This window comes from Chanodichthys erythropterus, chromosome 21 (assembly GCF_024489055.1).
Source record: "Chanodichthys erythropterus isolate Z2021 chromosome 21, ASM2448905v1, whole genome shotgun sequence".
Taxonomy (NCBI): domain Eukaryota; kingdom Metazoa; phylum Chordata; class Actinopteri; order Cypriniformes; family Xenocyprididae; genus Chanodichthys; species Chanodichthys erythropterus.
Genome location: NC_090241.1, coordinates 21,792,732 through 21,819,201, shown reverse-complemented (window position 1 = coordinate 21,819,201; position 26,470 = coordinate 21,792,732). Strand labels below are relative to the sequence as shown.

The 26,470-nt window shown below is 35.9% G+C and overlaps 1 protein-coding gene across 1 annotated transcript in view; it reads left to right on the top strand.

Annotated features, from left to right (window-relative positions):
• The first annotated feature begins 432 nt into the window (after window positions 1–432).
• Window positions 433–26,470, top strand: part of adcyap1r1b (adenylate cyclase activating polypeptide 1b (pituitary) receptor type I) — a 41,124-nt gene continuing 15,086 nt past the window's right edge. The window contains exons 1-3 of the mRNA XM_067373365.1: window positions 433–776; window positions 8,445–8,627; window positions 23,063–23,159. Of these exons, the coding sequence (XP_067229466.1) occupies window positions 8,568–8,627; window positions 23,063–23,159 (157 nt within the window). The 5' untranslated portion in view covers window positions 433–776; window positions 8,445–8,567. The remainder of the gene's footprint in view (window positions 777–8,444; window positions 8,628–23,062; window positions 23,160–26,470) is intronic.

Below are 26,470 nucleotides of genomic sequence, written 5' to 3'. Positions count from 1 at the left end.
AAAGCATTTTTATGTATTTGTCATTTTATGAGGTTTATTTAAAATAAACACAAATAATTACATATCGTTAGGTCAGACCACCGCCCGATGCAAAAGAAAGCGTTCCGCCGCGAATCTTGCGAATGGTTGCTATGGTTACCTGCTCACGCGACAGTGTTCTCGTTTCCAAACTGCTCAGACTTGTTGAAATATTTAGGCCTATATGTATGTGCGTGTAAAAATATTACTTTCGAGATCTACTCACACCTTTGACTTCCTTTGACCTCGATTTATAAGACTTACACGACTTATTGTAGCCTCAAAACAGGAGAGAGAGAGGGAGAGAGAGAGAGAGAGAGAGAGAGAGAGAGAGAGAGAGAGAGTTGGGGTGTTTGAGGGGGTTCATCTAAATGCGCAGCGCATATCAGGGATCATTGTGAGTCTGCGCGGATAACCGCGGAGTGTTGCAACACAATATAGAGAGCAGCGAGTTATATCCAGACCACATCCTTAACTTCAAACCTTGGCTTTGTATGTATGTGCTTTCTTTTGCATTCGTTGCCTTAATTAGACGTCTGTAAGAGAGGTAACCGCTTCCTCGTTTATGCCAGAGAGAGAGAGAGCGAGAGAAAGAAAGAGAGACTACTTGTCCGTAGAAGTTTTTTCTGGGCGTCTTGGGGGAATGTTTGTGCACCAACGCGCGCCGCAGCAGTTAGAACGCCTGTGACTGACAGCGCGAGACACTGCATTCTGCTTCGCATTAAGTCTTTTTGCGAGACCTCCTGCTTACTGGAACGGTAAGATTCATGATTCAATAGCCTGCTATCCATTCCTGCAGTGACCATTATAGTAAATTTTCTATTGAAATTAATTCCTTATCTAGTTGTCTGGCTTGTAATGAAATGGAATGTACAGTAGCCTACGGATCAATAGCTCTCGAATGGAAGAATTATGGAGGAAATACAGCCATATTATATATCAGTTTTTATATCGTGCATTTTACTGTGGAATCGGTGGTTGAAGTGCTATTTAATGGGGTGGGTTGGACAGTGGGTTGTAGACGGTCTGCGGTTTACTGTAGCCCTTGTTTCAAGTAGCCAGCTGGGAGTTCGGTTTGCACGAATTGTTCATTTGAACATTTACCGTTTTAGAGCAGTTTGCATTCATTATAATCAAGGCAAAAGCATTAAAAGCAGAAAAAGGAAAACGAAAAATCAGCTTCCAGCATCGCACCGTTTTAAGCACACATCGCTGTTATTTAAACACGTTAGTAAGAGAGCTTGCATGATTAACACAACTTACAGCGTCATTAGCCAATAAATACAGTTCAAAATTCGTCCACCGTATTGTGATGATTTATTTTGCACGTTAATGCTGCATTTATAGTCAATGACTTACAATACTTTGACTATATTCATTCTACATAAATTATAAATGTTGAAGCCTTATTGCTATGCCCACGCCACACCCAACAGTACGATGATTATGCCATAAAATGGCACCAATTTATAGCAAAATATAGTCCTATTAGTTTATGTCCATTTTATGTAATGCAGATATTGCAGAAACTGTTAATGTAGGCTAAAACACTTGAAATATTGCATTCAGTGTGTTGAATTTATGTGTTTTGCCTTTATATTTATGTATTTTAATTTATATTGCCTGAGCAAGGCAGTATTTTCTGCATTTTCCAGTAAAATATCTAAATTTAAAACATTTAAGTAAGACAGTCTTGTGTTGATTGTTCTTACCATACAAAACATAATATTTTAAAACAAAATCATCTTCCATGTTATTATTTTTATTATATACTTTTTCTTTTTTCTTGTCAGAATTAATTTGCCATTGTGTGAAGTCACCTTTTACACATGGACACCACCTTTAAAATCAACTTTTTTTTTTTTTTTTTTTTAATGTTTTTAAGTCCTTATTACATAAAATAAATAAATAAAGGCATAAAATAAATAAATAAATAAATAATGAACTCTGCATAAACAAACCTTTGATTTGACTGGAGTGAATAGGAGATTAGTCTCTCTCTGTCTCCTCCCTTCCTCTTTCCTATTGCTGTTTGTGTTAAAAAAATATCCACTGCAAAGCTTCTGTAACTGGTAAATCGGGATTCATTTCCATTCCAGTTTGTCATGGATGTCTTTTGAAACCGTAAAGTTATTACATTGCATGTGTACAAATGAAATGTTTTACAGTTTTACACTCAGTTTAGTTCTGTGTGCTTCTGCTAGTGCACTATTAAAAATTACACCACATATGGTGTTCAGTTACAACCACTCACCTCTAATGATATAAGAATTGAAGACGAACAGGTTTATATGTGTGTTTGTATATAATATATATATATATATATATATATATATATATATATATATATATATATATATATATATATATATATATATATATATATATATTATGTACATCCTGAGCAAATATCAAAAGGCATGAGTGGATGAGATCAGGTCACTGAATCAACCCTGCAAAATCCAGCAGTGAGACACTAGTACTGAATAGTCCCTGCTGATTGCATGTCTTCTGCCATTAGTGTGCATTGTACACACACACACACACACACACACACACACACACACACACACACACACACACACACACACACACACACACACACACACACACACACACACACACACACACACACACACACACACACACACACTTAGTTTACTTTTGTGACAGGCCAGCTTTGTTGACCTCACTGTTTTCTGTGTGTTCAGCATTTTTTGACATTGGGCATAAATTCTACAATCACATTTTGCTGGCCTGTTGTCAGCTGCTGACACCCTGTTTAAATGATTTGTGCACATACACACATACACTACAGTGCTGCTTTGATAATAACAAATCACTTTGTTACCTGAGGGCTCATGTCACAGTAATTGAAGTCACCCCATGCAATCCCTTGTGATTTGTACTGAGAGAAAAGGAGAAAGGGAGAAAGAGAGGCTCAAAATTCCCTAATTCCTGATTTATGCAATGTATATGTTTTAAAGAAAGAAATGTGTCTATATGCTAATGGTAATCCTCCTCCTTCCTTTTCAAACAAGCATTGACAATCTAAGCTGTGCAGACTTTAGTGACTTAGTTCACGATTGGTCAGCCTAGTGTGGCATTAACACACTCTAATGAGATTTATGAGGAATATTCAGCGCAGAAATGAGGCCAGAGATCCATCTTATTATGCATGTGAGACAGATTTCATCCATCCTCCAGGATGAAAATGGATATATCCACTGCATATCCCCTTTCTTTTCCCTCCATATTCTTTCTTTCTTTTTCTCTTTCTTTCTTTCTTTCTTTCTTTCTTTCTTTCTTTCTTTCTTTCTTTCTTTCTTTCTTTCTTTCTCTCTTTCTTTCTTTCTTTCTTTCTTTCTTTCTTTCTTTCTCTCTTTCTTTCTTTCTTTCTTTCTTTCTTTCTTTCTTTCTTTCTTTCTTTCTTTCTTTCTCTCTTTCTTTCTTTCTGCACACTAAATCCTTACCTCGTAAACAGTATGACCTGTCTGGACATATTGTGAGTGGTGGCGTGACAAATTATTTTAGCTTCCAATGACCACTAGCAAGTGGAGCAGGGCAGATCTAATATAGCTATACAGTAATATTGGAACATTGAACATTGTGGTGTCTTTGCGCTGTGGGTGCATTTGATAGATATTATTGTGGGGAGTGAAAACCTGGGTTGTCAGCTGGTCTGACTGACATGCCTTATTACCTCCTCAAAGTCATTTGGAGTGTGGTAATAGCTGGACCATTGGCCCCAGGAGCTTGGGGCGAGTTGGATTGACTTGTTTTTGTTTACACCAACATGAAATGTAACGCAATATTTTTGTTCTTGAAGTTCTGGATTTTTAATGTTTTTTTCAAACATTAAAATAGTGACTTCCAGCCTTCCTTCCATTGGTGTATGTGTACTACTGTTCAAAAGTTTGGGGTTAGTATGTTTTTCTTTTTCTTTTTTTCTTCTGAAAGAAACAAATACTTTTATTCACTTATGCATTAATTTGACCAAAAGTGACAGTAAATACTTTTGCGCATTATATTTAAATATATTGTGGTAGATTTTCGCCTTTGTACCTGACTTAAGTTTAACTGGGGCGTCTCCTAGTCGACACCACTGAGCGTCTACTGAGGACACTCAATCAATTTTATACTCTAGCTCTGCATCTACAGGTCGACAACTGGCCTTGAATCTTAATATGATTGGTTCAGATTTGAGAAAAACAACATACTTCCTCTGCCACGCTTACTTGCAGAGTAAATTTAGTTTAGAACAACTGAATCACAGAGTCATCAAAAATTACAGGGTTAATAGTTCACTGATTATTCAATAGGTCAAAACATTTTTATGTCTGAAGGGATGCTGTCTAGCCAGCACAGCAAAATTTTCCACTGTTACAACACACAGTTCTAGTGACTATTTCTCTATTTTCAAATTTAACTTGTTAGGCCTGTAGGAAAAAGAAATGTTAGTTCATAATTAATTATGATTAGTTAAAAATTTCCATCACAATATAAAAATATAAAAAAAAAAAAATTATATTTCAAATAAATAAAAAATGTATCACATTTTTGTTTTCAACATTTATAATAATAAGAAATAATTCTTGAGCAACAAATAAGCATATTAGAATGGTTTTTGAAGGATCATGTGACACTGAAGACAGCAGTAATGGCTGCTGAAAATTCAGCTATACCATCGCAGGACAGTTGTTTTCAATTGTAATATTAATACACAAAATTACTGTTTTATTGTATTTTTGATCAAATAAATGCAGCCCAGCCTGGGTGAGCATAAGAGACTTCTTTCAAAAATAAATAAATAAATAAAAATCTTACCAACCCCCGTTTTTAAATGGTGTAATCAATGAATGATATAGTGCATTAATTCAACATATTAAAAATAATTTCAAAACAGAATGTGTACCAAATAAGAGAGGTTAATAACAGGTTATTAACACAAAATCAAATGTCATTACTTCTGCAATGGTATGTGAAAATAAATCACATTTTGCCCCAGAATTGAGTGAAATTGAATTGGATGTCATAGACCTGAAAGCCAGAAAAATGCAGATTTAGAGGCATGGCTCTAAATCTGTCACATACTGTAGGCTATGAAGTGCCACCTGTCCCTGAAGTATGTCCTTCAGCTAGCCAAGCTGTCAGTAGCAGTGTTTGACCTCTAAATGGTAACACTCAGCATAATATTTTGTCAAAAAGTAAAAAATGCAATGCAATTCAATATATATGTATATATACACTCAAACCAAAAATTATTCATTGACATTTCTGATATTTTTGATATATTTTTACTAGTGGGTGCAGGACACTATAGTTCATTTATGTAAGTGAGGATAGCAAAATAAAGTAAAATTTGACATATTATACCCAAAAATTCTTCATACAATGGACTACCAGTACAACTGATAACAATTTGGAACCAAAAATTATTCAGACACTTTGACCTGACCATGTTTTGCTTAAGAGTTATATGACATAATTAAGATGTTTTTTTCTGACACAGTTCAATTCTGAGATCTTGTCATTTTTTTATTACTATTTTTTTTAAACCATAGTGAATAAACTGTATTAATGAATGAAATGTTCAAGGTGTCTGAATAAATTTTGGTTTGACTGTGTGTGTGTGTGTGTATATATATATATATATATATATATATATATATACATATACATACATACATATATATATATATATATATATATACAGGGCATGACATTAACTTTTTGGCTCACCAGCCACTTTGGGTTTTGGCATTGATAACATGGGGAAACGGCATATAGATATTTTTAATATCTCATAATTTGGCAGCAGAAATATTATGTTACTGTCACTTTAAGACCTGACACATGGATCCATTTTATTGTTACACATGCATTTTCTTTCTCAACTGTTTTGTATTCACTTAAAACTTAACTGACTGTATTTATGTGAATACCTGGCAAGACTGGCATTTTGACAGTATTTTGTGTGTATTTGACTGTTTACATGCAATAAGCAGGAAAAAAAACTCAATTTAGTACTGAGAGGTGGCTTTATGTGCGCACACTAATTGGGTCTGAGCACAAAATCTGCAGGAATGAGTAAAATTATGCGCAATTTGTGTAGTCCCACACAGAAATTCAAGCCCTGTAACACAGACAATATTCATCCAATACAAATTAAATAAGTGAGAAAGGGGAGGAGGGTTTGTATGTCAACTTGCTGTTGGAGAGTGATATATATATGAGGGACATATATACAGCCCACTTCCCATATGTTGTCCTGTCAGTAGAATTAATTGTACCTAATTGTGAAGGCATGCCCTTTTGTGGAGAAGATTTACTGTGGTAAATGTGCCCTCGGGAGTGTGCAAAGGGAAAGTGTTTAGACATGCAGCCTTTCTGTGGCCTCTGATAGCTTGAGCACACATTCTGGAATGTTGACACACACACATGCAAATACTGCCATACTATCACCCACTGAGTCCCATAGTCACACTTCAAAGGCAGTGGAAACACATGCACACACATTCCTAGAGATGACATTCATTGTAAAAAAGATTTTTTCTTTACTTTCTTTACCCTCGTTACTCAATGAATGGGGTAAGAAAACCCAAGTTTGCCCTTATACGAGCATGTTATTATTTTTGGCGAGCATGAAAGGTTGTTCTGTAATCGGAAACGTACTATAAATGTCACTTTTTTTTTTTGTGCATGTGTGCATGTTTGTTTTTGCAAACCTCCTCGTCTAGAATGGCTCAGTGTGATCTTGAGGCATCGCTGGGGGAGTTCTCAGCCAGTCAGCTTCATTATACCCACTAATTACAGCAAGAGCAGTTTCCAGAGCAGCTGTTCCACTCGTTCTTCCCTATCTCCCTCCAGTCCTCCGTTCAGCTACGTATCCATCCAACCATCCATCACACTTATGCTCTCTTTATCTCTTTCATTCTCCCATCTGAGTGTACCAAAGTCTCCCCTATAGCTCCTTCCTCCCCCTGCCTTCATGAGATTGGTGCTTGTGCTGAACAGAATTGAATCAGCAATTATCCCTAAACAATACCGTGCAGTTGTCTGAGTTGCGTCATAAGGCTATGCTCTATGATACAGGCCTTTTGGATAAACAACTTAACAACAATCACATGCCATATCTTTTCCACTCCACAGTCCACACCTATATTTTATGTGGTCAGTGTAGTTGGTTGCATGTGTGGTGTAATATACAGTATCTATAGTTGTTAAAAAAACAACCCGATCTCATGAGAAAACATGAGAAACACTATTTTACAAGGTGGTGATTTAGTATGAATTCATATAAAGCGATTCATGTCTAAACATACAATTTTTTTATAAAAAAACTACTCCATCCCTAAACCTAACCATCAGTGGGGCGTTAGCAGACAGTATGAAATGGTATGAGATTCTACAAAGGCTGCGTCCGAAAGCTTATTAGACAGGTGACTTGTTGTTTTACTGCCCTATCAGGCATTGACTTTGCAGGCAGTGTTTGCACATGAAGGTACCTCATGAAATTGAGGTACTTCACTAATTCTTCTGTCAGGACCAAGATGATTGACAATTGCATAGAGTTTGGATTGGCGTTATGGTTCGGTTCTGGGCAAGAACTCCCTGCACATCCATGCAGCTTTGCATGAATAAGAGTATTTACAACATAAATGCATTGCAGATATCATTCATGTCAATATTTTTATGTACAACCTGTTCAAGAAATTAGTCTGATTCAAAGGGGAATCAGAAAGCCAAATCCTGACTGGATGAGAAGGTGGAGCTGGGGATGGAGGAGGGTAATTAGCTCCTGAGAAACAAGATAGCTGCTGATAATGTTGAAGGAGCTTATATATGGATGCTGCAATAGGCGTCGTATTCCAATAAATGAGTCACCTGAGAGTCAGCTGATGCGAGCTTGGCTGACGTGACCTGCCAAAACTAACGCTATGCTTGATTTGTGTCTCCTTGGTAATTTGTTAATTGCTCTGGATTTAATTTTGTTTATTGGCAAAAATGTTGATTGTGATGGAAATGATGATTATAATGAAATTGTGTAGAATTGTTTTACTTGATGTTTGCATGATCACTGTTTTTTCAAGTTAAGTTTCTAAGACAATTTTAATTACCTTCAAACTGAATCTGTTAGTCCCTGGGACATTGTCCGTTGTTGAAGAAACACCCAGAGCTGCTCTTTCTTTTTAGTTTAATAGCATTTTATTACCCGTGTCTTGGTTAGCAGTCTGAAATTACTTTCACTAGTGAGGAAAACCTCACATAAGTGAACAGTTACCTCTAGGTCCACGCAAGGTTACAAAGCTCTTAAGGTTTGACATTTTGACACAGTTTGATTGAATGCCGCATAAACTGGATTAAGCAGGAACTAAATTCTCACTTGCATCTCATCTAAAACTTTTTTTTTTTTTTTTTTTCAGATCTGATGATGATTTGAAGAACTGCAGCAGTTTTCCAGTGAACCTGTTTACCATCCAGCACTTTGTTGTTCCTCTCTGCTGCTGCTGATCGACGGATATAATAGCATCAGTGATCCAAACAAAATGGCTTCCACAGTGAGAAAATGTCAGCACCTGTTTTTAGCACTCATCCTTATCCCTTTGGTAAGCTATGTGCATATTTTATCTTATATAATCAAGGCGGATGCATTTTATTAATAGACCTGAATTGAATGAAAGTAAACATGATGGAATTGAAAAGCACAATACATTCCTAATTGTAAAATTAAAGCCTAAGAGAGAAGAAATATTCTGAAAAACAGAATAGGAAAGGTTTGAACGAGACAGAGACCGTGTGGAAGAAGTAGGAATAGAGAGAAATTTATAGCAGGGTGGGGTCTGAGGGAGAAAAAGAGACCCCTGCACATCCTTTTTCATCCTCTTTCTCTTGTTATTGCTTTCTGTAGGGTCAATATATAATTGTGGGAGATTTTGAGTTTGAATAATTCTGGGAAAAAATATATTTATTTACAAAATATTATTATCTTCCCTGATAAATCATCCCTGAAATATTTTGTTTTTAGTAATTGCCAAGCTCAGGCATAATTGATTTCAGATATTTAGTTTTAAAAACAAGAAGTTTACTCATTATTTGGTCAACTATGTTACGGACAAAACCTATAAGTTTTAACTTTATGTAAATGGCAGACATTTAAAAAAATCATTACTCTTGGAAGAATATGTGTCTATTTACCTACCTTTTCAATTAAAATACCCAATTAATTAAGAAAATACACATTTTGTTCAATTGAAACCCCAAATTTCAAGTACAGAAGTAACCAGTCTGTATATTTTGTTTCCAAACTGCTTGATTCATGATAATTTTCTTGATTAAATTATGCTGAGGTATATATTTGACAGCTACTCAGTTTCTAAATATTTACTTGGAGATTAGGGAACCATTGAAATACATATATTTTTTAAAAAAACATAATGGTAACTTAATTGATAGCCCAGTATCATAGTTGACAAAAGTAACATAGTTGACTGGACATGACAAAGTAGGATGATGTATTTAACAAACACAATCCTAAACTATATCAATTATTATATGTTAGCTAATCTTTTATTGCATTTAATCAAGACCTGTTGAATATTTCATGACATAAAGGAGAAATACAGACGCACATCAGTTTAAACTGTTTGTGTCAAAACTAAATTTCCTTCTCATTTAAACAGTCAGTGCCCCCAAAATGCTTAGTTCCTTTGGCATTGTGTAAGCACTACAAGTCAAAATGTTTAGATGTTTTGTCACTATGGCAAATATCCCTCATGTCCACCTTTCAGTCTTAGTCCAGTCCTTCACTGACAATGGTTACTGTACAGTTTTTGTCTAGCTAACAGAATACAATTGTGTGTAAAACTGAAAAAAGACAGGATTTTAGGGTAAGAAGTAGCCTCCAAGGTTTGACGTCATATATTGCACTCATACTGCCAAGGAAATTGTAACCATTATCATTCACACACATAAAGTAACTTCCATACATCAGAGTAAAAGGAAAATGTATACAGCATAATATACTGTAATATAAACACACAAACAAAAAATAATGAAAATTATATGCAGCCTACAGTGCTGTAAATAAAGCTGGAGTTTCACAACTAACAGTTCTTCACTGGTCGCTCGTTTCCTTCCAATGCCATTATTCTCTACAATAGCGTAAAAAAAGAAAACATCAAATCAGTCATACAGAAGAGTCATACACTACATTACAGACAATTACATAGGAATGTTCTATGTTCTCCACAACTTCATTATACTACTGGCCACTACTCCAGTGGTTCCAAACCTGGGGTAGATGTAGCCCTATGCAGAGGTACTACAGGGGGTATTTGACAGAAAGGGGAGGGGAAAATCATCAATGACTAGACTTACTGAAATGTTACAGTAAAACCCACAGTATTAGATTTACATGGGAGGCACTAATTGCAGCTCTTTGACCCTTTTTCTTATTGTATGTTATATTCTTCAAAATAAGGATTATAATGATAATTGCATCATACAGTAAGCTGCAGTTTTTAGGCAAAATGTTGAAGTCAGATAAGTCAAATACTTTCATACCTGGATTACCTGGATACACAAATGAGGTAAAGTGGGTACTGAAGCCAAACAAGTTTGGGAACAACTGCTTAATTGTAAAAAAGTTATAATGATGGACAACCAGTAACTGACTTACATGTTACATGTTAGTCAAGTTCTAGTTTCACCTGATTGTCAATTGCTGTAATAATTTATCAAATGTTCCAAGGATTCATATATGGTATTCATGGTATTATGTTCTTGACTAATTTTGACAATTGAACAAACTATTGTGCGTGTGATGACTTATACAATGAAATGACGCTGACACGTTTTGGAGCAAACAACCATTAGACTGAGAATCGACAATCAGTTTAGATCAACAAGATCTATTCACTTGGAAATTGTGCTAAATGTAGGCTACCTGTACTTAATCATTCCCAAAGATGTAGTGAGACATTGAGAAATGTACTTAGACATTTGCAATTTACAAAATGAATGAGAAATTCAATTCTGTTGTGAACAATTGCCAAGTGGTTTAGAGGTTTGTCCATGTAGTTTTGAGAATGTAAATTCTGTTTCAAGAAATGAGCCAAACCAATGGAGAAAAACTGTAAGATATGATTTGGCAATATCTTCCCACACATCTCTTTTTATTTCAACATGACGTGCTGTCATGTGCTGTGGGGCAGGAATCAACCTGAGAACATCTTTTCTGCAGCAGATAATCGTGGCATTTGCCTGAAAACAAGTTTACTTTTATAATATTTATTGCATTTTATTTCATTTAGTATTTTATAGTTACTGTACAATTAGAATATTAAATGAACTCCTGAAAACTATAAGAACATGTCATGAATGTCAACTATGTTACTCTTGGTCAACTAAGTTACCTTTGCAGAGTAACATAGGTGACTGGTAACCTAGTTGACATTTTTGCTGTTTTTAGGGATAAAATCAAAATGGTTGCCTAGCACCAGACACCACATGGCATTTTACGGAGAGGTTCTTCTAAATAGTATATGTACAACTGAGTGGAATTGAAATTCAAAGTTATTTATGAATTCATTGTAGTAACATTGTTGACATATGATAAGTACACATTTGCCCTAAGCACTACTTTAGGTGAAATTACTGAAAATGTGGAGGGAGAACATACCTTGGAGTCTTGCTAGTTTTCTTTTCAGGAGGAAATGACATCATGTGGAGCAAGTCATGTGATTTGGAAAACACACTCTTCCTTGAGGGGTGTATTTGCTATGGGTAACTTAGATGACAGCGACTTCTCGGACATATATTCAATTTGTCAATTTCTATTGAAAATGTGACATATTGCCCAAAAAGACACATTGTTCACAATTACTTCAACTTAATGTAAATAATGTAATTAAAACTGTTTTTAAATAAGTTTTTTAAATGTTTTTTTAGGTAATGAGATTGTGGTTGTAATTCATTTCGGACGGTTATTTAGTTGACATTTTAGGGATATCTAGTAAATTTTTATAAATATATGATTATTTCCATAATAATTAACTATGAAATTTGTAAAGACAAGATCATGAAGAACACTGAAGACTTTTAAAATTTTATTTTAATAATCATGTTTGCGAGATAAATCTCATGGACATGAAAACTCCCTCAATTATATATTGACCCTGTAAATAATCCACATGAAATCTGTCAAATGTAACTGCATTTATTGTTTCCTGGATGACTGCTCGTTTCATACACACGGTATCCTCTTGTAACTGAGGGGAGAAGTGCCATCTTTGTTTACATGAAGAGCCATTCTCTCTTTGGTCTACTGTCTGTGTGTCTGTGCCTCCAGCTGAGGAGAAACAAATGTCCAAGGGCAATTTACGTCACATACACATTGGCACTTAGATGCTTCCTGGCATCCAATGATCACTGGCACCAGACAGGCCAAATGTAAACTGTCCAAGGGCCAAAACAGTTATGGTACAGTGAGTACCTCAAGCAACAAAGGCCATGCTGTTTTATTTCACTTTATGTTAACACTAAAAGCTGGCAGTGACATTGCAATGGAACATTTGCAAAAGGTTATACTCCTGTTCTGTGTCAGTTAGCCATTTTAAAAATGACCATTACAGGATGAACAATGTTACTTCTATTGATTATGTATATATATATACATACAGATCTTAACACCCACCAACCCGCCAAATGCGGGTAGATTTCAGCTGTAGCGGGTAAGACAGCCACTACCACTAGCCACTTTGGCGGGTTGAATATAATTTCAGCCTACAGCCTAATCAAAGGTAGCCAAGCTCATTGTAGCACAAAATTACAATCCGATCACACTTCATTATCTATTAGCTTGCAGTTAGTGAAGGCGGGATAGGCGGAATCGTGCTGAATGACACACAACAGAAGCGCTCTCTCTGTTGCGCGATTAGATCTCCTTGCGCCTGAATAGTCAAACACACGCACACAGATGTCAAAATGTCCATCTCTTGGAGTATCTCACATGAATATAGTCGGTTATGGCTTAAGAGGATGTAAACAGTGGCTGGTGAGCAAAAAAGTTAAGTTAAGTATATATATAGGCATTTAGTTTCACAAATGTTATTAATTGACTCAAAAATCACCTCAAAAATCTAAATGTTAAGTAATCTAAAATATAAAGTCTGAGTCAAAGAACAAGTGATTCAAAGCATTTATTTTTAAAGGACTTATTTTTTCAAGTCATTTATCATTAGTAACTAAGAAATAATAACACTTTCCCCCTATACATATAATTTTTGTACAAAATTCTAAAATGCAGATTTAAAAGGTTTTAGGATTGATTTTGATTCCTTGTTTGTTTATACAAATGATAATCTAAGCTTAAAGAAAAGAGTTTTCCTACAGACATCAAATAATCCTACAGCACAGTCAGTTTTTTTCCCCTTCCAATTCCAGTTAATCTGAGGATCATTGAGGTGATACAATGTATGAGATTATTGTTATAGGAGAAAAACAAATTAAACTTGCATTGAGTATTTCCTCTTCTCTTCTATTTCCCTCTACATGTTTCCAGCATGAAATGACATGTGGTGTTTTATTAAAGCTGAAATATGTATGTTATTAACTTATATCCCTCAATATGCATATATATATATTTTTTTGTCATTTACCTGAGTGTACATGTGGCGTGTTATTTCCCCAAAAGCCACAGCCATACCGAAGAACACTTCAAATTCACTTCCAAAACAGAAACAAATTTCAGTTCCATAAGAATGAATGTGTTCTTTTGTAGCGCAGAAGGAGAGTGGACAAAAAAATGAAAGAAAAAGTACAGTTTGACAGCAAAAAGAGCAGGACTAAAAAAGAAAGAAAGAAGCTTACTGGGAATGAACTAGTTTTATGGATTTGCTTATTTCTATGAATTTTTGTGGTGCTGTCATGATGTAGGAGTGAATTGTGTAGTCTCTTTATGATGGAAATCAGCTCTGTGTTGCAGCCAGGGTGAGGGGTGAGAACTTACACGCACTGTCCTCATGAATATTAATGCAGGTGCTCAAGTTTATTAAATTTTGCTCATGTTTTCAAGGAGCATGGTGCTCTGAGACCAGTTATCACACTAACTACAATCTCAGGGGTTTAAAATCAGCAGTATTAGGGAGGGTTTCAACAGTGATGAGTTTATTATGTACCATAAGTTAATTTCATATTCTGTTAAATCTAAAGTGTATTGTACCCAGTTGTTGATGAAGAATTTATTTTTTTTAAACATGGGGATCTGTTATGGTTTTTTATAAATACAAAAATCCCTTTGAAATGGGGTCATGCATGCATGATGAAAAATGTTATGTATAAACGCTTTTTAGTGGTGCTTTTACACTGGCAGTTTAGTTCGAAACGAGGCAAGGATCACATGAAAAATTGGTAATGTGAAAACTGTCATGCGGACCTGGAACCGCATTGGGGTGCGTTTCCCGAACAACGATGTAACTCGCTGCTGAAATTCTTATAGAATGATGCATCGTTGAACAAATCAACTAGCTAGTTTCCCAAAACCGTATTGTCACAAACTTGTCGTTCAACCACGTTGGTGAATGACGTCATGCAGGCGGTGGAGTAATAACTTCTTTAAATTAATCTGTTTGAGACCAAATTAATGCTAAAATTTCTGCTATAAATTACAGACATGGCATTAGAGGACTAATTCTCATTTTCCTCAGTTATTTTGCTTTATTTCCAGATTAAATCAAATGCTTGTTCGTACGTACTAGAGCGCATACGCACATGCGCACTCTTCAAAAACTGTCCTTTAAATCTCTTGCCAAACTAAAATATATAAATGACATTTGTATATGTTCGAAATAAAAGATATACATTGTACTTAATGTCAACTTGCTTATTTTATTCAAGATAACGATTTATTAAGTTCACATGTCATAAAAACAGGAAACTATGATTCTAACCAAAGCTCAAGAGCTGTCGTTCCAACCACACAAGTTTGCGATGCAGTTTGCGAATGTTCGTTTTAACTATGGTTTCGGGAAACACCAAATCGTTGAACTATGTAAGTAACGAGAGAACTTGCGATGTAAGTTGGCTAATGATGCTTTTGGGAAACGCACCCCTGGAGTACTGAACCCAAGACTACCTGTAGGAGTTATGTGATTTCGGATGCAGCCTGTGTTCATGAATGGGTCACTGAATCACTGAACTGATTCGTTCAAAACCCCAGATTCATTCAGTAACGAAACACCACTGTGTGTTGCTTGGAGATACTTAACTCTTTTGCTTTGTTTGGAATTATTTATGTTGGAGATTGTATGAACAGTTTTGAAGTGTCAGTGCTGACTTAGCACTGCGGGTGTGTGCGGATCACGGGCAGATTGCCCTCACCTGTCGCTTGTTCCCTTTTCCCTAATATTCCTGCTGTGTCTGCCTTTTGTTTTCAGTAGTTAATTTGTGCTGCGTCTCATGAGTTGTTTGGACTGTTCTGTGTGATTTGTGTCTTACCATTAATTGCTACTGTGCCCAGGATGCTTAGATGAGGAGTAACTCAGCAGGTTGTTCTCTCACTGTTCACTGTCTCATCTCGATCCCCATCCCATTGGGCGCTGCATCTTGGGTGGTCTCCACAGTCTGTGTGTGTGTCTGCTGCTGATTGTATTGAGAGCTCCCATACTGTCCATTATATTTTTTCCCATGTATATCATTTCACTTTGGAGGTTGTTTTCCTCAAGTGTTATAATAAAGTCTGTTCACGAACTCTCTGTATTAGAGTCCTCTGTTCACATACATTGACAGTTTATATAAAAATGAAATGATCTCACTCTAAGAAGAAAAGGTTCTATATAGAACCTTAAAGGGTTTGTCAGGCCCTTCATATATAAAACCTTTTAGGGGTTCCCATCATGGGATCACTTGTGACCCGTGCTGGCAAAATGAATCGCAATGAGCAAACCTTCAAAAGTGAGATAGTTATTTTCATAATCTCCATTAAAAAAATCTTCAAATGAGGTATGATTTGTTGGAATCAGAGAACAAATGACTGCACTACACCTGTTTGATTTCGATAGAGTCAGTCAATTTTGAGAAAAATCGAGTTAAAGTTTTCTGAAGGTTCCAAATCAAAATCACCAAGCAACCATACCTTAAAATCCCTGTTAATGACACCTAATTTGGCGCACACACCTCGACAAAACCAAATATCTATTGGAAAAATCTGTTTATATGTCTATATATGGATCGCACGCTGTCTGAGGTTTCTTTGTGCGCACGCTTCGGATCTATCATTCAGAGCAAGTAAGATCTATTTGTTTTACATCAGCATGAGTTTGAAAATCACATTTCATTGGTTCACACTCATGCCATCAAAAATTTGCTATGAATATTCACAAAGTTGGAATGCTGCGCTTTAAAACGATACCAAACTTGTGCCGAGGGGAAGTGCGAGTGCTGAAGTGAGCAGAGAAAAACTGCATTTTTCATGGACAAAGGAAAGGTACTTGTGTCAGAAAACATACAAATAAAGATACTTTTAGATGTTTAATTGCTATTTGAAGCATATGGATCGCTAGACGAGGTCTTACTCAAGTAATTTTTGTGAAAACTTCAAATTTGACCAAAATCAACATGTTTTGCCTGTAGCTTGTAAATAGCCCATGCACATTCTGACTCATTTTGCCAGCATGGGTCACATTTTATCAATTTAGCTTTGATTAACTATTTTTGCTATAATAATAATAATAATAATAATATATAAATAATAATAATTTACAGTTGTTATAAAGTCATTGTTGAGTCATGCAGTTCAAGTCCAAGTAGAGTCTCGAGTATAGGTTCTCAAATCAAAGTCAAAACATTTCTTTAAGTTTGACTTGATTTGCAAATTTAAGGACTTGTTACTTGCTTGACTAAATTGAGTCAAGTCATGTAACTTGTGTCCTCACTTCTCATTTTCGCTCAAATTTTGCTTTGGCCTTTAATGTTATCCCAAAGTCAAACAATACCTCTAATACATAAACATTTGTAAACCTAGGCCTTAACTACAATTTTAAATGCACAACTGTAACCTAGTTGACAACAACAAACAAGGCTGCACACATATCCATCAGCAAACTTTGGATATGTGTCTGTCAAGATGCACTCACTGACAACAGTATATAGTCAAAATGAATTTGTATTTGTGGCAAATGTTCAACTGGATGGTGACCACTAACTTCTATGTGAAGAAAAGTATGGCCTACTATGGAACATTACTTAATTTTGTTTTCAACAAAGATATAAGATGAATGGCCTGGTAATACATGAAGCAGGAAGGAATGATTTCTTAAAGCATACACTGAGTGGGAGAGATAAGAAGGAGCACACATTTGGATTGGCTCAGAATGTCATTACCTCAGAATGACCCTGGCCTGAAGCAATATTCAAAAACCGCTAGGAGTGGGCAGTTTATATGAATATAATTTTTTTTCTCCTTACATAAAATTAAAAAATAGTTGTGAGAAAACATTGCAGCAGCAATGGAAGATTAATAATTATATTCATAGCAGTTAAAGGATTTGTTCACTTTCAAACTAAAATGTCCTGATCATTTACTCACCCTCGTGTCATCCAAGATGTTCATGTCTTTCTTTCTTCAGTCAAATAGAAATTAAGGTTTGTGATGAAAACATTCCAGGATTTTTCTCCATATAGTGGACTTCAATGGAGCCCAAACGGTTGAAGGTCAAAATTACAGTTTACAGCCATCCCAGATGAGAAATAAGGGTCTTATCTAGAGAAACCATCGCTCATTTAAAAAAAATATATATATATATTAAAATTAAAAATTGACCATAAACCATAAATGATCATCTTGAACTAGATCTCTTCTTCTTCTCTATTTGAATTCCAATTTGTGGACACTGCTAAGTGTAGTTATGCCCTCCTCAGGTCAAAGTTTAAACTAAATTGTCATATACAATATGCTAGTGCAAGTATATAACAATTAGTTCAAACTTTAATCTGTGGAGGGCAGTAATACAATTAGCAGTGTCTACACTGCTGGAATTCAAACAGAGATGAAGAGAGCTAGTTCAAGTACAGTACAGTCCAAAAGTTTGGAACCACTAAGATTTTTTTTTTTTTTTTTTTTTAAAGATGTTTCGTCTGCTCACCAAGGCTACATGTATTTAATTAAAAATACAGTAAAAACAGTAATATTGTGAAATATTATTACAATTTAAAATAACTGTTTTCTATTTGAACATATTTCACAAAGTAATTTATTCCTGTGATGGCAAAGCTGAATTTTCAGCATCATTACTCCAGTCTTCAGTGTCACATGATCCTTCAGAAATCATTCTAATATGCTGATCTGCTGCTCAAGAAACATTTAATGTGTAAAATTGTACAAAATATTTGTGTACAATATTTTTTTTTCAGGATAATTTGATAAATAGAAAGTTCAAAAGAACAGTGTTTATCTGAAACCTAATCTTTTGTAACATTATAAATGTCTTTACTGCCACTTTTGATTGATTTAATGCATCCTTGCTGAATAAAAGTATTAATTTCTTTAATTTCTTTAAAAAAAAATAAAAATAAAAATTCTTACTGACCCCAAACTTTTGAACGGTAGTGTATAATGCTACAGAAGCTTTGTATTTCAGATAAATGCTGTTCTTTTGAACTTTCTATTCATCAAGGAATCCTTAAAAAAAAGTACAGAACTGTTTTCAACATTGGAAATAATCATAAATGTTTCTTGAGCAGCAAATCAGCATATTAGAATGATTCTGAAGGATCATGTGACACTGAAGACTGGAGTAACGATGCTGAAAATTCAGCTTTGAATCACAGGAATAAATGACTTTGTCAAATATATTTAAATAGTACACAGTTATTTTAAATTGTAATTATATTTCACAATATTACTGTTTTTTACTGTATTTTTAATTAAATAAATGTAGCCTTGGTGAGCAGACGAAACTTCTTTTAAAAACATTAAAAATCTTAGTGGTTCCAAACTTTTTGGACTGTACTGTATATGTATGTATAATATATATATATATATATATATATATATATATATATATATATATATATATATATATATATATATATATATATATATATATATATATATATATATATATATATTATTTATCTAGATAAGACACTTATTCCTCGTCTGGGATCGTGTAGAACGTTTTGAAGCTGCAATAAAACTTTGTAATTGAGTAATTTTGACCTTCAACCATTTGGGCTCCATTGAAGTCCACTATATGGAGAAAAATCCTGGAATGTTTTCATCAAAAACCTTAATTTCTTTTCGATTGAAGAAAGAAAGACATGAACATCTTGGATGACATGGGGGTGAGTAAATTATCAGGAAAATTTTATTTGAAAGTGAACTAATCCTTTAATGTGTTTATTTTCCCTCAGCTCTTCTAAAAGATCTAGAACTCTGTGTTTATAATGAATGCTGTCTCATAAATGCATGTAACACTTAGAGTGGAATGATGTTTATTGTCTGGAATTTTGAAGCAGGTTTAAACATATGGTAATTTAGAATGGAATAATTGCATTGAATTTATTATTTGTATATACTGTGTTTGGTTGCTGTTGGACTGCTGTCATTATATATTTAGTAACCTTGTAAGGATACAAGAACTCTTGATGGATGAAGTGTTGCTTTACAGAGGTTTAGACATTAATCTAATATGAGTCAGGGGCCCGCAAGGGCTGCTCTGTGGAAAAGAAATCTTAAAAAAATGTTTTTCATTTGTAATATTTTTGTAGTATTTTTTGCCACAGATGAAAAAAAGAAAAGAAAAGAAAAGAAAAAGATGCCATGTCTGTGATTGTGTTGAAAAATCTAATTTTTTTATGTGTTTTAGGTTTGTGTTTATGTTTTAGGTTTCTAAGTCACAACTCTCACACGATGTAATAGAGGTGCCTCCGTATGGCTGTCAAGTCTAATTTTGATCTAGGGTAATAAGTCAATGTTGAGCTCATCAAACTGTGATCTAGTACTGTCAGAATCCTTAAGCTTTATCTGTTCATTGCCCTGACAAGGGCAAGTGAGTGACTGCCAGGTAAAATGTTCATTCAAATGTGCATTTAACAGTTTTTGAATAACACTGGGACTGTTTAGGATGTAAGAGTTTTGCATCATCTCTAGTAGCCTTGTTACAAATTGTACATTTATGCTCTCAAAGAGCCTAAACACTGGCCACGTTCACACAGCAGCAGAATACAGTTGTCAGTCCTGCATTTGAGTGCTTAATACCTTTACGGACACGCACAGTTCAGTTATTTATGAGAGTGACAACCACATTCTATGTAAACTCATACCTGTACATTTTTCAGACTCACAATCACAACCATATTTCTCAGCTGTCCCCTGCTGTGTGAACGGATCCTTTCTGAGAGAACAAGGGTTACTTTCACTACCCAAGATGTTCCCTTTGCTGCGTCAGAGTATTGACACTTTGGGAACGATAATACCCAACCAATACCCGCCATGCTTACAAGTGCCTGTCTGTGTGAATACTGCGAGCACGTCTTAAGTCAAGAGCAACTGTGGGCCCTGGTCCAAAACATAAAATCTTATGAATGTGATTGAAGAGGATCAGCCTACCACATCACACACATCTTGCAGGGACACCCCTGACAATAAGGCCTTAGAGGCCACCATACTTTTAGTTGAATGAGCTCTGACAGCCAAAGGTGAGGGCTGACCAGAGACCTTATAAGCAAGAGAGGTAGCCTCGACTACCCATTTGCTTAATCTTTTGATGCATACAATGATTAGAATGTTCAGTGCATCACGTGATCAACCGCTAAATTCAAATGTGCTTTTGTGCTTTGGCTGGCGATGGGCCAGAGACAGACACGCTCAGTGCTTGTCTAATATCAAACATATGCAGTGTTTTCAACCACATACCACCATTTCAACCACATGTTTATTTTAGGTTTCAGACATTTAAATACACATAATACTAACAATACATTTAGAGTTTGTAAAACACACACTGATGTCTATAGAAGCAGCAATAATAATCCTTTCCATTATAATTAGATGACATGTTTTATTCATATCAGATACTCTTAGTGTAAGTAACTGTAAAGTTTACTCTATACGACACCGTTTCAACTAGGCCTTAGCCTCAAAGCACCACAGAGGAAACCTGTCACCAATGGGTTTCTCCCCAGGGATACACCACCCAAAGGGAAAGTAGTATGCATCTATGGCTGCCACGTACAGCTTATGCAGGGATAACCCTGTGGAAAACCAATCCTGCAGCAACTCCAGCACTGTACCAACCGAGCAGTTAACTGGGTCCTACTGTCGAATTCCGCACCATGAATTGAAAATGTCTACAGTTTCCTTGTGGAGGGATAGAAGTATGGTCTAAACAACCACAGTTGAGAGGCCAGAGTCTGGGCAAACCCACAGCTTCCACAACTCTGGGTGGGGGTGAAGGATTGTGTCCCTGCCTGAGACAGAAGGTCCCTCCTGATTGAAATCTCCAAGGGAAAGCCAAGGTTTCTTCCACATCACCAAGGTACGAAGGCACCTGATTATAACCTTGATCATGTGGAGTGGGTTGAAAATCCCTTGCTCTTGAGCCACCACTACAGGGGTCTCATGTTCAGCACAACAAATGGTATCACGCAGCTGCCATCAGACCTAACAGTCTCTGAAACTGTTCCTATCTTTATACCATTCACGGTCGTGAGGTTCACTTCACTACCCAAAAGTGAACCTCAGGAACTTCCTTTGTTGTGGAAGGATAAATATATGGAAGTATGTGTCCTTGAAATCTATCGTGACAAACCAGTCTTCGAATCTGATTTGAGTCACGTTCTGCTTTGAAGTCAACATTTTTAACTTGAGCTACTTGACTGAGCGATTCAGATAGAGCAGATCTAATACCGGATGCATCCCCCCACACTTCTTTGGAATAATGAAGTACCAGCTGTAGAACTCTGACTCTCTTTTGGCCTATCTTATGGTTCTATGGCCTCCTTGCCCAGGAGAGTTTTTATTTCCTCTTCCATTACCAGAGCCTGCTCAGGGTCTACCACTGTGAACAGAACCCTGTTGAACCGAGGTGGCCGAGACCCAAATTGGATTCTGTAGCCTCGTTTTATAGTCTGCAGGACCCATTGTGACACATTTGGAAGAAGTTCACACACTGTCAGATGGTCTACTAAGGGAACCAGTATCTCGAGACAGGCCTCTGGTGTTATCTGAGTAGTCCCCCTGGTGCCCTGAAGCAAACTGGCAGGGAACAACCGAACTGACTGGTCAAATATCCTCCATGGAGGATGTGAGTGTCCCATTGATGCATTGTCTTGTGGCAGACACTGAGACATAAGCTCACTGGAAATCGCTGTGACCCAAAGCACCGAGGGTGGCAGAGTTGGTAGAACGGTCTCCTGAGGGCACAGAGGAGGAATGGGCACTTCTTGCTGAGTTGTGAACTTCAGGTGTGAACCCCAGAAGGGCCTGCCCTCAGAAGTCTGACGCCACTTTGCTGAAGCCTTCTTTGCGAGAATGACGGCCCTCTGACCCGTTTTCTGCTTAGGAGGCTTCGGCTGAGAGTGCCATCCCGACCCTCAAGCTTTGTAAAGGAGGGGGGGCACAAGAATTGACACTCTCCTTTTGTTGCACCCTGTTTGAGAGGCAGCAGGGGGGTCAGACCTGCTAGGAACGCAAGCCTAAGTACCCTCCTCAAAAGAGTGCCGGGCGGGAGCGGAGCATGCGAAGCGGAGCATCACCCACCCATGATGATCTGTTTCGCCATTAGACTGATTTCACACACGTGCTTCAAATGCAATCATGCAGAGTCTTTCCAAAAGCATTAATACTATGACGCAGCACGAGTTCCCTTCTCAGGGAACAACATCTGCATCTGAAATCGCATTCTCTCTGAGTAGGTACTACTTCTGAATAAATACTTTGTGACCATTTAAAAGTATGTTCTATATAGGATGCACACACTGAACAGCTGTTGTGTTTTCACTCACTCACTCACATTTCACTTGTGTTATAAACATCTTTTAGATCTACTGCATGCATCCAGACTGTGTCATTCAGTTAGAAAAAGAGAAGTGCATGGAAAGGATGGCGATGGATGACCCCAGCAGTGAACCTGAATTAGGTAAGAACTTCAAACATTTAAATGTACAGTATGTGTATGTGTATGTTTACCTAGCAATAGTTCAGACTAGAGAAAAAAAATTCTCAAGAAGTCACCCAGGGACATTTTTAATTAGAAAAATTGTAAGGGTTTGCCCATATTCATAATAAATTTGTATACATTTTCTGATAAAAACAATCGTCAACATGATCGAAAAACAAACAATTGTGTGAGTCTGAGTGTGTCTTGGTGATGTGCTTGTGTTTATGTGGACCGTTTGTACATTATGCATATTCACTATTTCGATCAACACATTTTTCAGTTGTATTTAAAGGGATAGTTCACCCAAAAATCTGCTTACCCCCAGTACATCCAAGATGTAGGTGAATTTGTTTCTTCAGTCGAACGCAAATTATGATTTTTAACTGCAACCGCTGCCGTCTGTCAGTCAAATAATAGCAGTTGATGGGAACTTCAACTATAACAGTAAATAAAACTAGCTTAGACAGATCCAAATTAAACCCTGCGGCTTGTGACGACACATTGATGTCTTAAGACACAAAACGATCGGTTGTTGGACATAGTGGTGCATTAGAGGTAAAAAATTATATAAATACTGTTCGGTTTCTCGCACAAACCGATCGTTTCGTGTCTTAAGACATCAATGTGCCGTCACGAGCCGCAGGGTTTAATTTGGATTTGTCTATGGAAGTTTTTTTGACTCTTATTGTTCAAGTTCCCATCAACTGCTATTATTTGACTGACAGATGGCAGCGGTTGCAGTTAAAAATCATAATTTGCATTCGACTGAAGAAAAAAAGTCACCTACATCTCGGATGCGCTGGGGGTAAGCAGATAAACATCAAATTTTCATTTTTGGGTGAACTATCCCTTTAAGGCCACACATAAATGCTGCATGTTTTAGTTTTGCTGTGTAGTGCAAAGCTATTAGTGTTTAGCTATAAATTAAAGCAATACATAAACAAGAAACTGACGTTTTAGTCATCTAAAAATAGCATGCTTGCAGTTATTCATAGCTATAATAATAAACATTTAAAATTAGTTTTAAAATTAGTTTCAATTTAGATTAGGGATTTAACAAGCGATCTGAAATAAATGGGTGACGGAATTAAACCTAATGCTGTCAGACTAAGCTGAAGAATTTAAGACACTGTGACGGTTCGCAGGAAGTGGGGGGAGATCATAAGCTCAGAGCTCTTCCAGATCTGACTCTGACACCCCTCCAGTGCTGTCTGCATGTGGCATTGATCATAATCCTTTAGACAGTCACAATCACAGTCAGTAATGAAATACTGACATTTTGATTTGACAAGGAGCTGTCCTTAGGGAATGGATTCATGCATTAACATGTAACTAGAGCTACCCACAGTTTTAGGCTATAAGCTGAATCTTAGGGAACGGAGTGCTACAAAGAAAATAAATACATAAAGCACAATGTTGGTGGTTTGTGTGGGCTACAATAGCTTATTCACACATCTTTATCCCATTATTTTGCCTAATTTAGTCATTTACTTTACCTATTTTTAGCTGCTGAAAATAAGCACTGATTGGATCATTGGCTCTTTGTATCATATATTTATTTCATAAGTAGTCGGAAATTCTCCTACAGTATGGAATATATGCAATGTGTTGTATTTCTGGAAGATTCTGGAGAACAAAGATAAACAGCCCTCTCTTTTATATAATCACGCATCTGTGTCTAATTTACACAAGTAATTAAAGATTCCCTCAGGAGAGAAATCATGATTTGTCATTTTGCGTGAGCATTGTATTCCTGGAAGTAAAATTTAATCCTTGCATCCCCAAAGAATTGAACTGTGCTTGTTTGTGTTCACATGGATATAATGCTTATTTACATTAATTTCTTAAAGCATAAAAATATACATACTGTATGTTTATAGGATAATCTCCCAGCAGTATCTTACATTAAATATGCTTTTCATTTTGGGACTGTGCTTATGGCATTGGAATATAATTTTCGACCATTTTTCATCAATTTCCTTTATTCAGCCATTTTAAATGGGCTTAGTTTCTCCTTTGGGTCTGTGTTTGGCACTGCTACAAAGAAAATTATACTGTATAGATACCCAACAGGATAGACAATAAAGATTGTTTGACAGTTGTCGGTCTTTAATGGCTTCTCAGTGCCAGCTCTTGAGTGATAAACGTCAATTTGTTTTAAGCAATGAGATGATAATGCTGGGGGTCTATCAATTATTTACAAAAAATCATTTTTAATATCAATCAATCAAAGCTAAACGGCAAAATGTGATTTCTTATAAATATTTTAATATCTGCAGTGTAAATATCATGACAAAGTATAAAAATACAATTATATGATAATAGGTGGTGCATGCTATTATGCATCTGGCTTCAAGTACAATATCTAACAGGGGGTCCATCTTCAATCCATCAAAGTGATTCTCAACCATAGGGCCGAGACCCACTAGAAAGCCTCAACACAGTTCCAATGTGGTCAAAAGATGGCTTAAAATGATTTAAAATAAGAGTAAACATGTTTTAAAATAAGCTTAAAAATAAATAAATAAATAAATAAAATTCAAGATTTAAGTGTGTTATATTTTTTATTTTAATTAATTCCCTCAACAACTTCTAGTTTTATTCATGAACCAACGTTCTCATGGTATTGCAAAACTCTAATCACAAATGGCTAGAAAAATCATGTAAATTCATTGGTAATAAACCTTGAAAAACATTCATGTAAAACTTCCGGAATTCAATATTATTAAATGTTAGTGTTAAAAAAATTACATTTAACTTTTATATACATATTTAATTGAACTAAAATAAAATTCTGTAAATAAAAGCACAGTTATTATTACAGTAGAAATATCAGAAATGTCTTGCGGGGCCTTCAAATACAAACCCGATTCCAAAAAAGTTGGGACACTGTACAAATTCTGAATAAAAAAGGAATGCAATAATTTACAAATATCATAAACTTATATTTTATTCACAATAGAATATAGATAACATATCAAATGTTGAAAGTGAGACATTTTGAAATGTCATGCCAAATATTGGCTCATTTTAGATTTCACGAGAGCTACACATTCCAAAAAAGTTGGGACAGGTAGCAATAAGAGGCTGGAAAAGTTAAATGTACATATAAGGAAAAGCTTGAGGACCAATTTGCAACTTATTAGGTCAATTGGCAACATGATTGGGTATAAAAAGAGCCTCTCAGAGTGGCAGTGTTTCTCAGAAGTCAAGATAGGCAGAGGATCACTAATTCCCCCAATGCTGCGGCAAAAAATAATGGAGTAATATCAGAAATGAGTTTCTCAGAG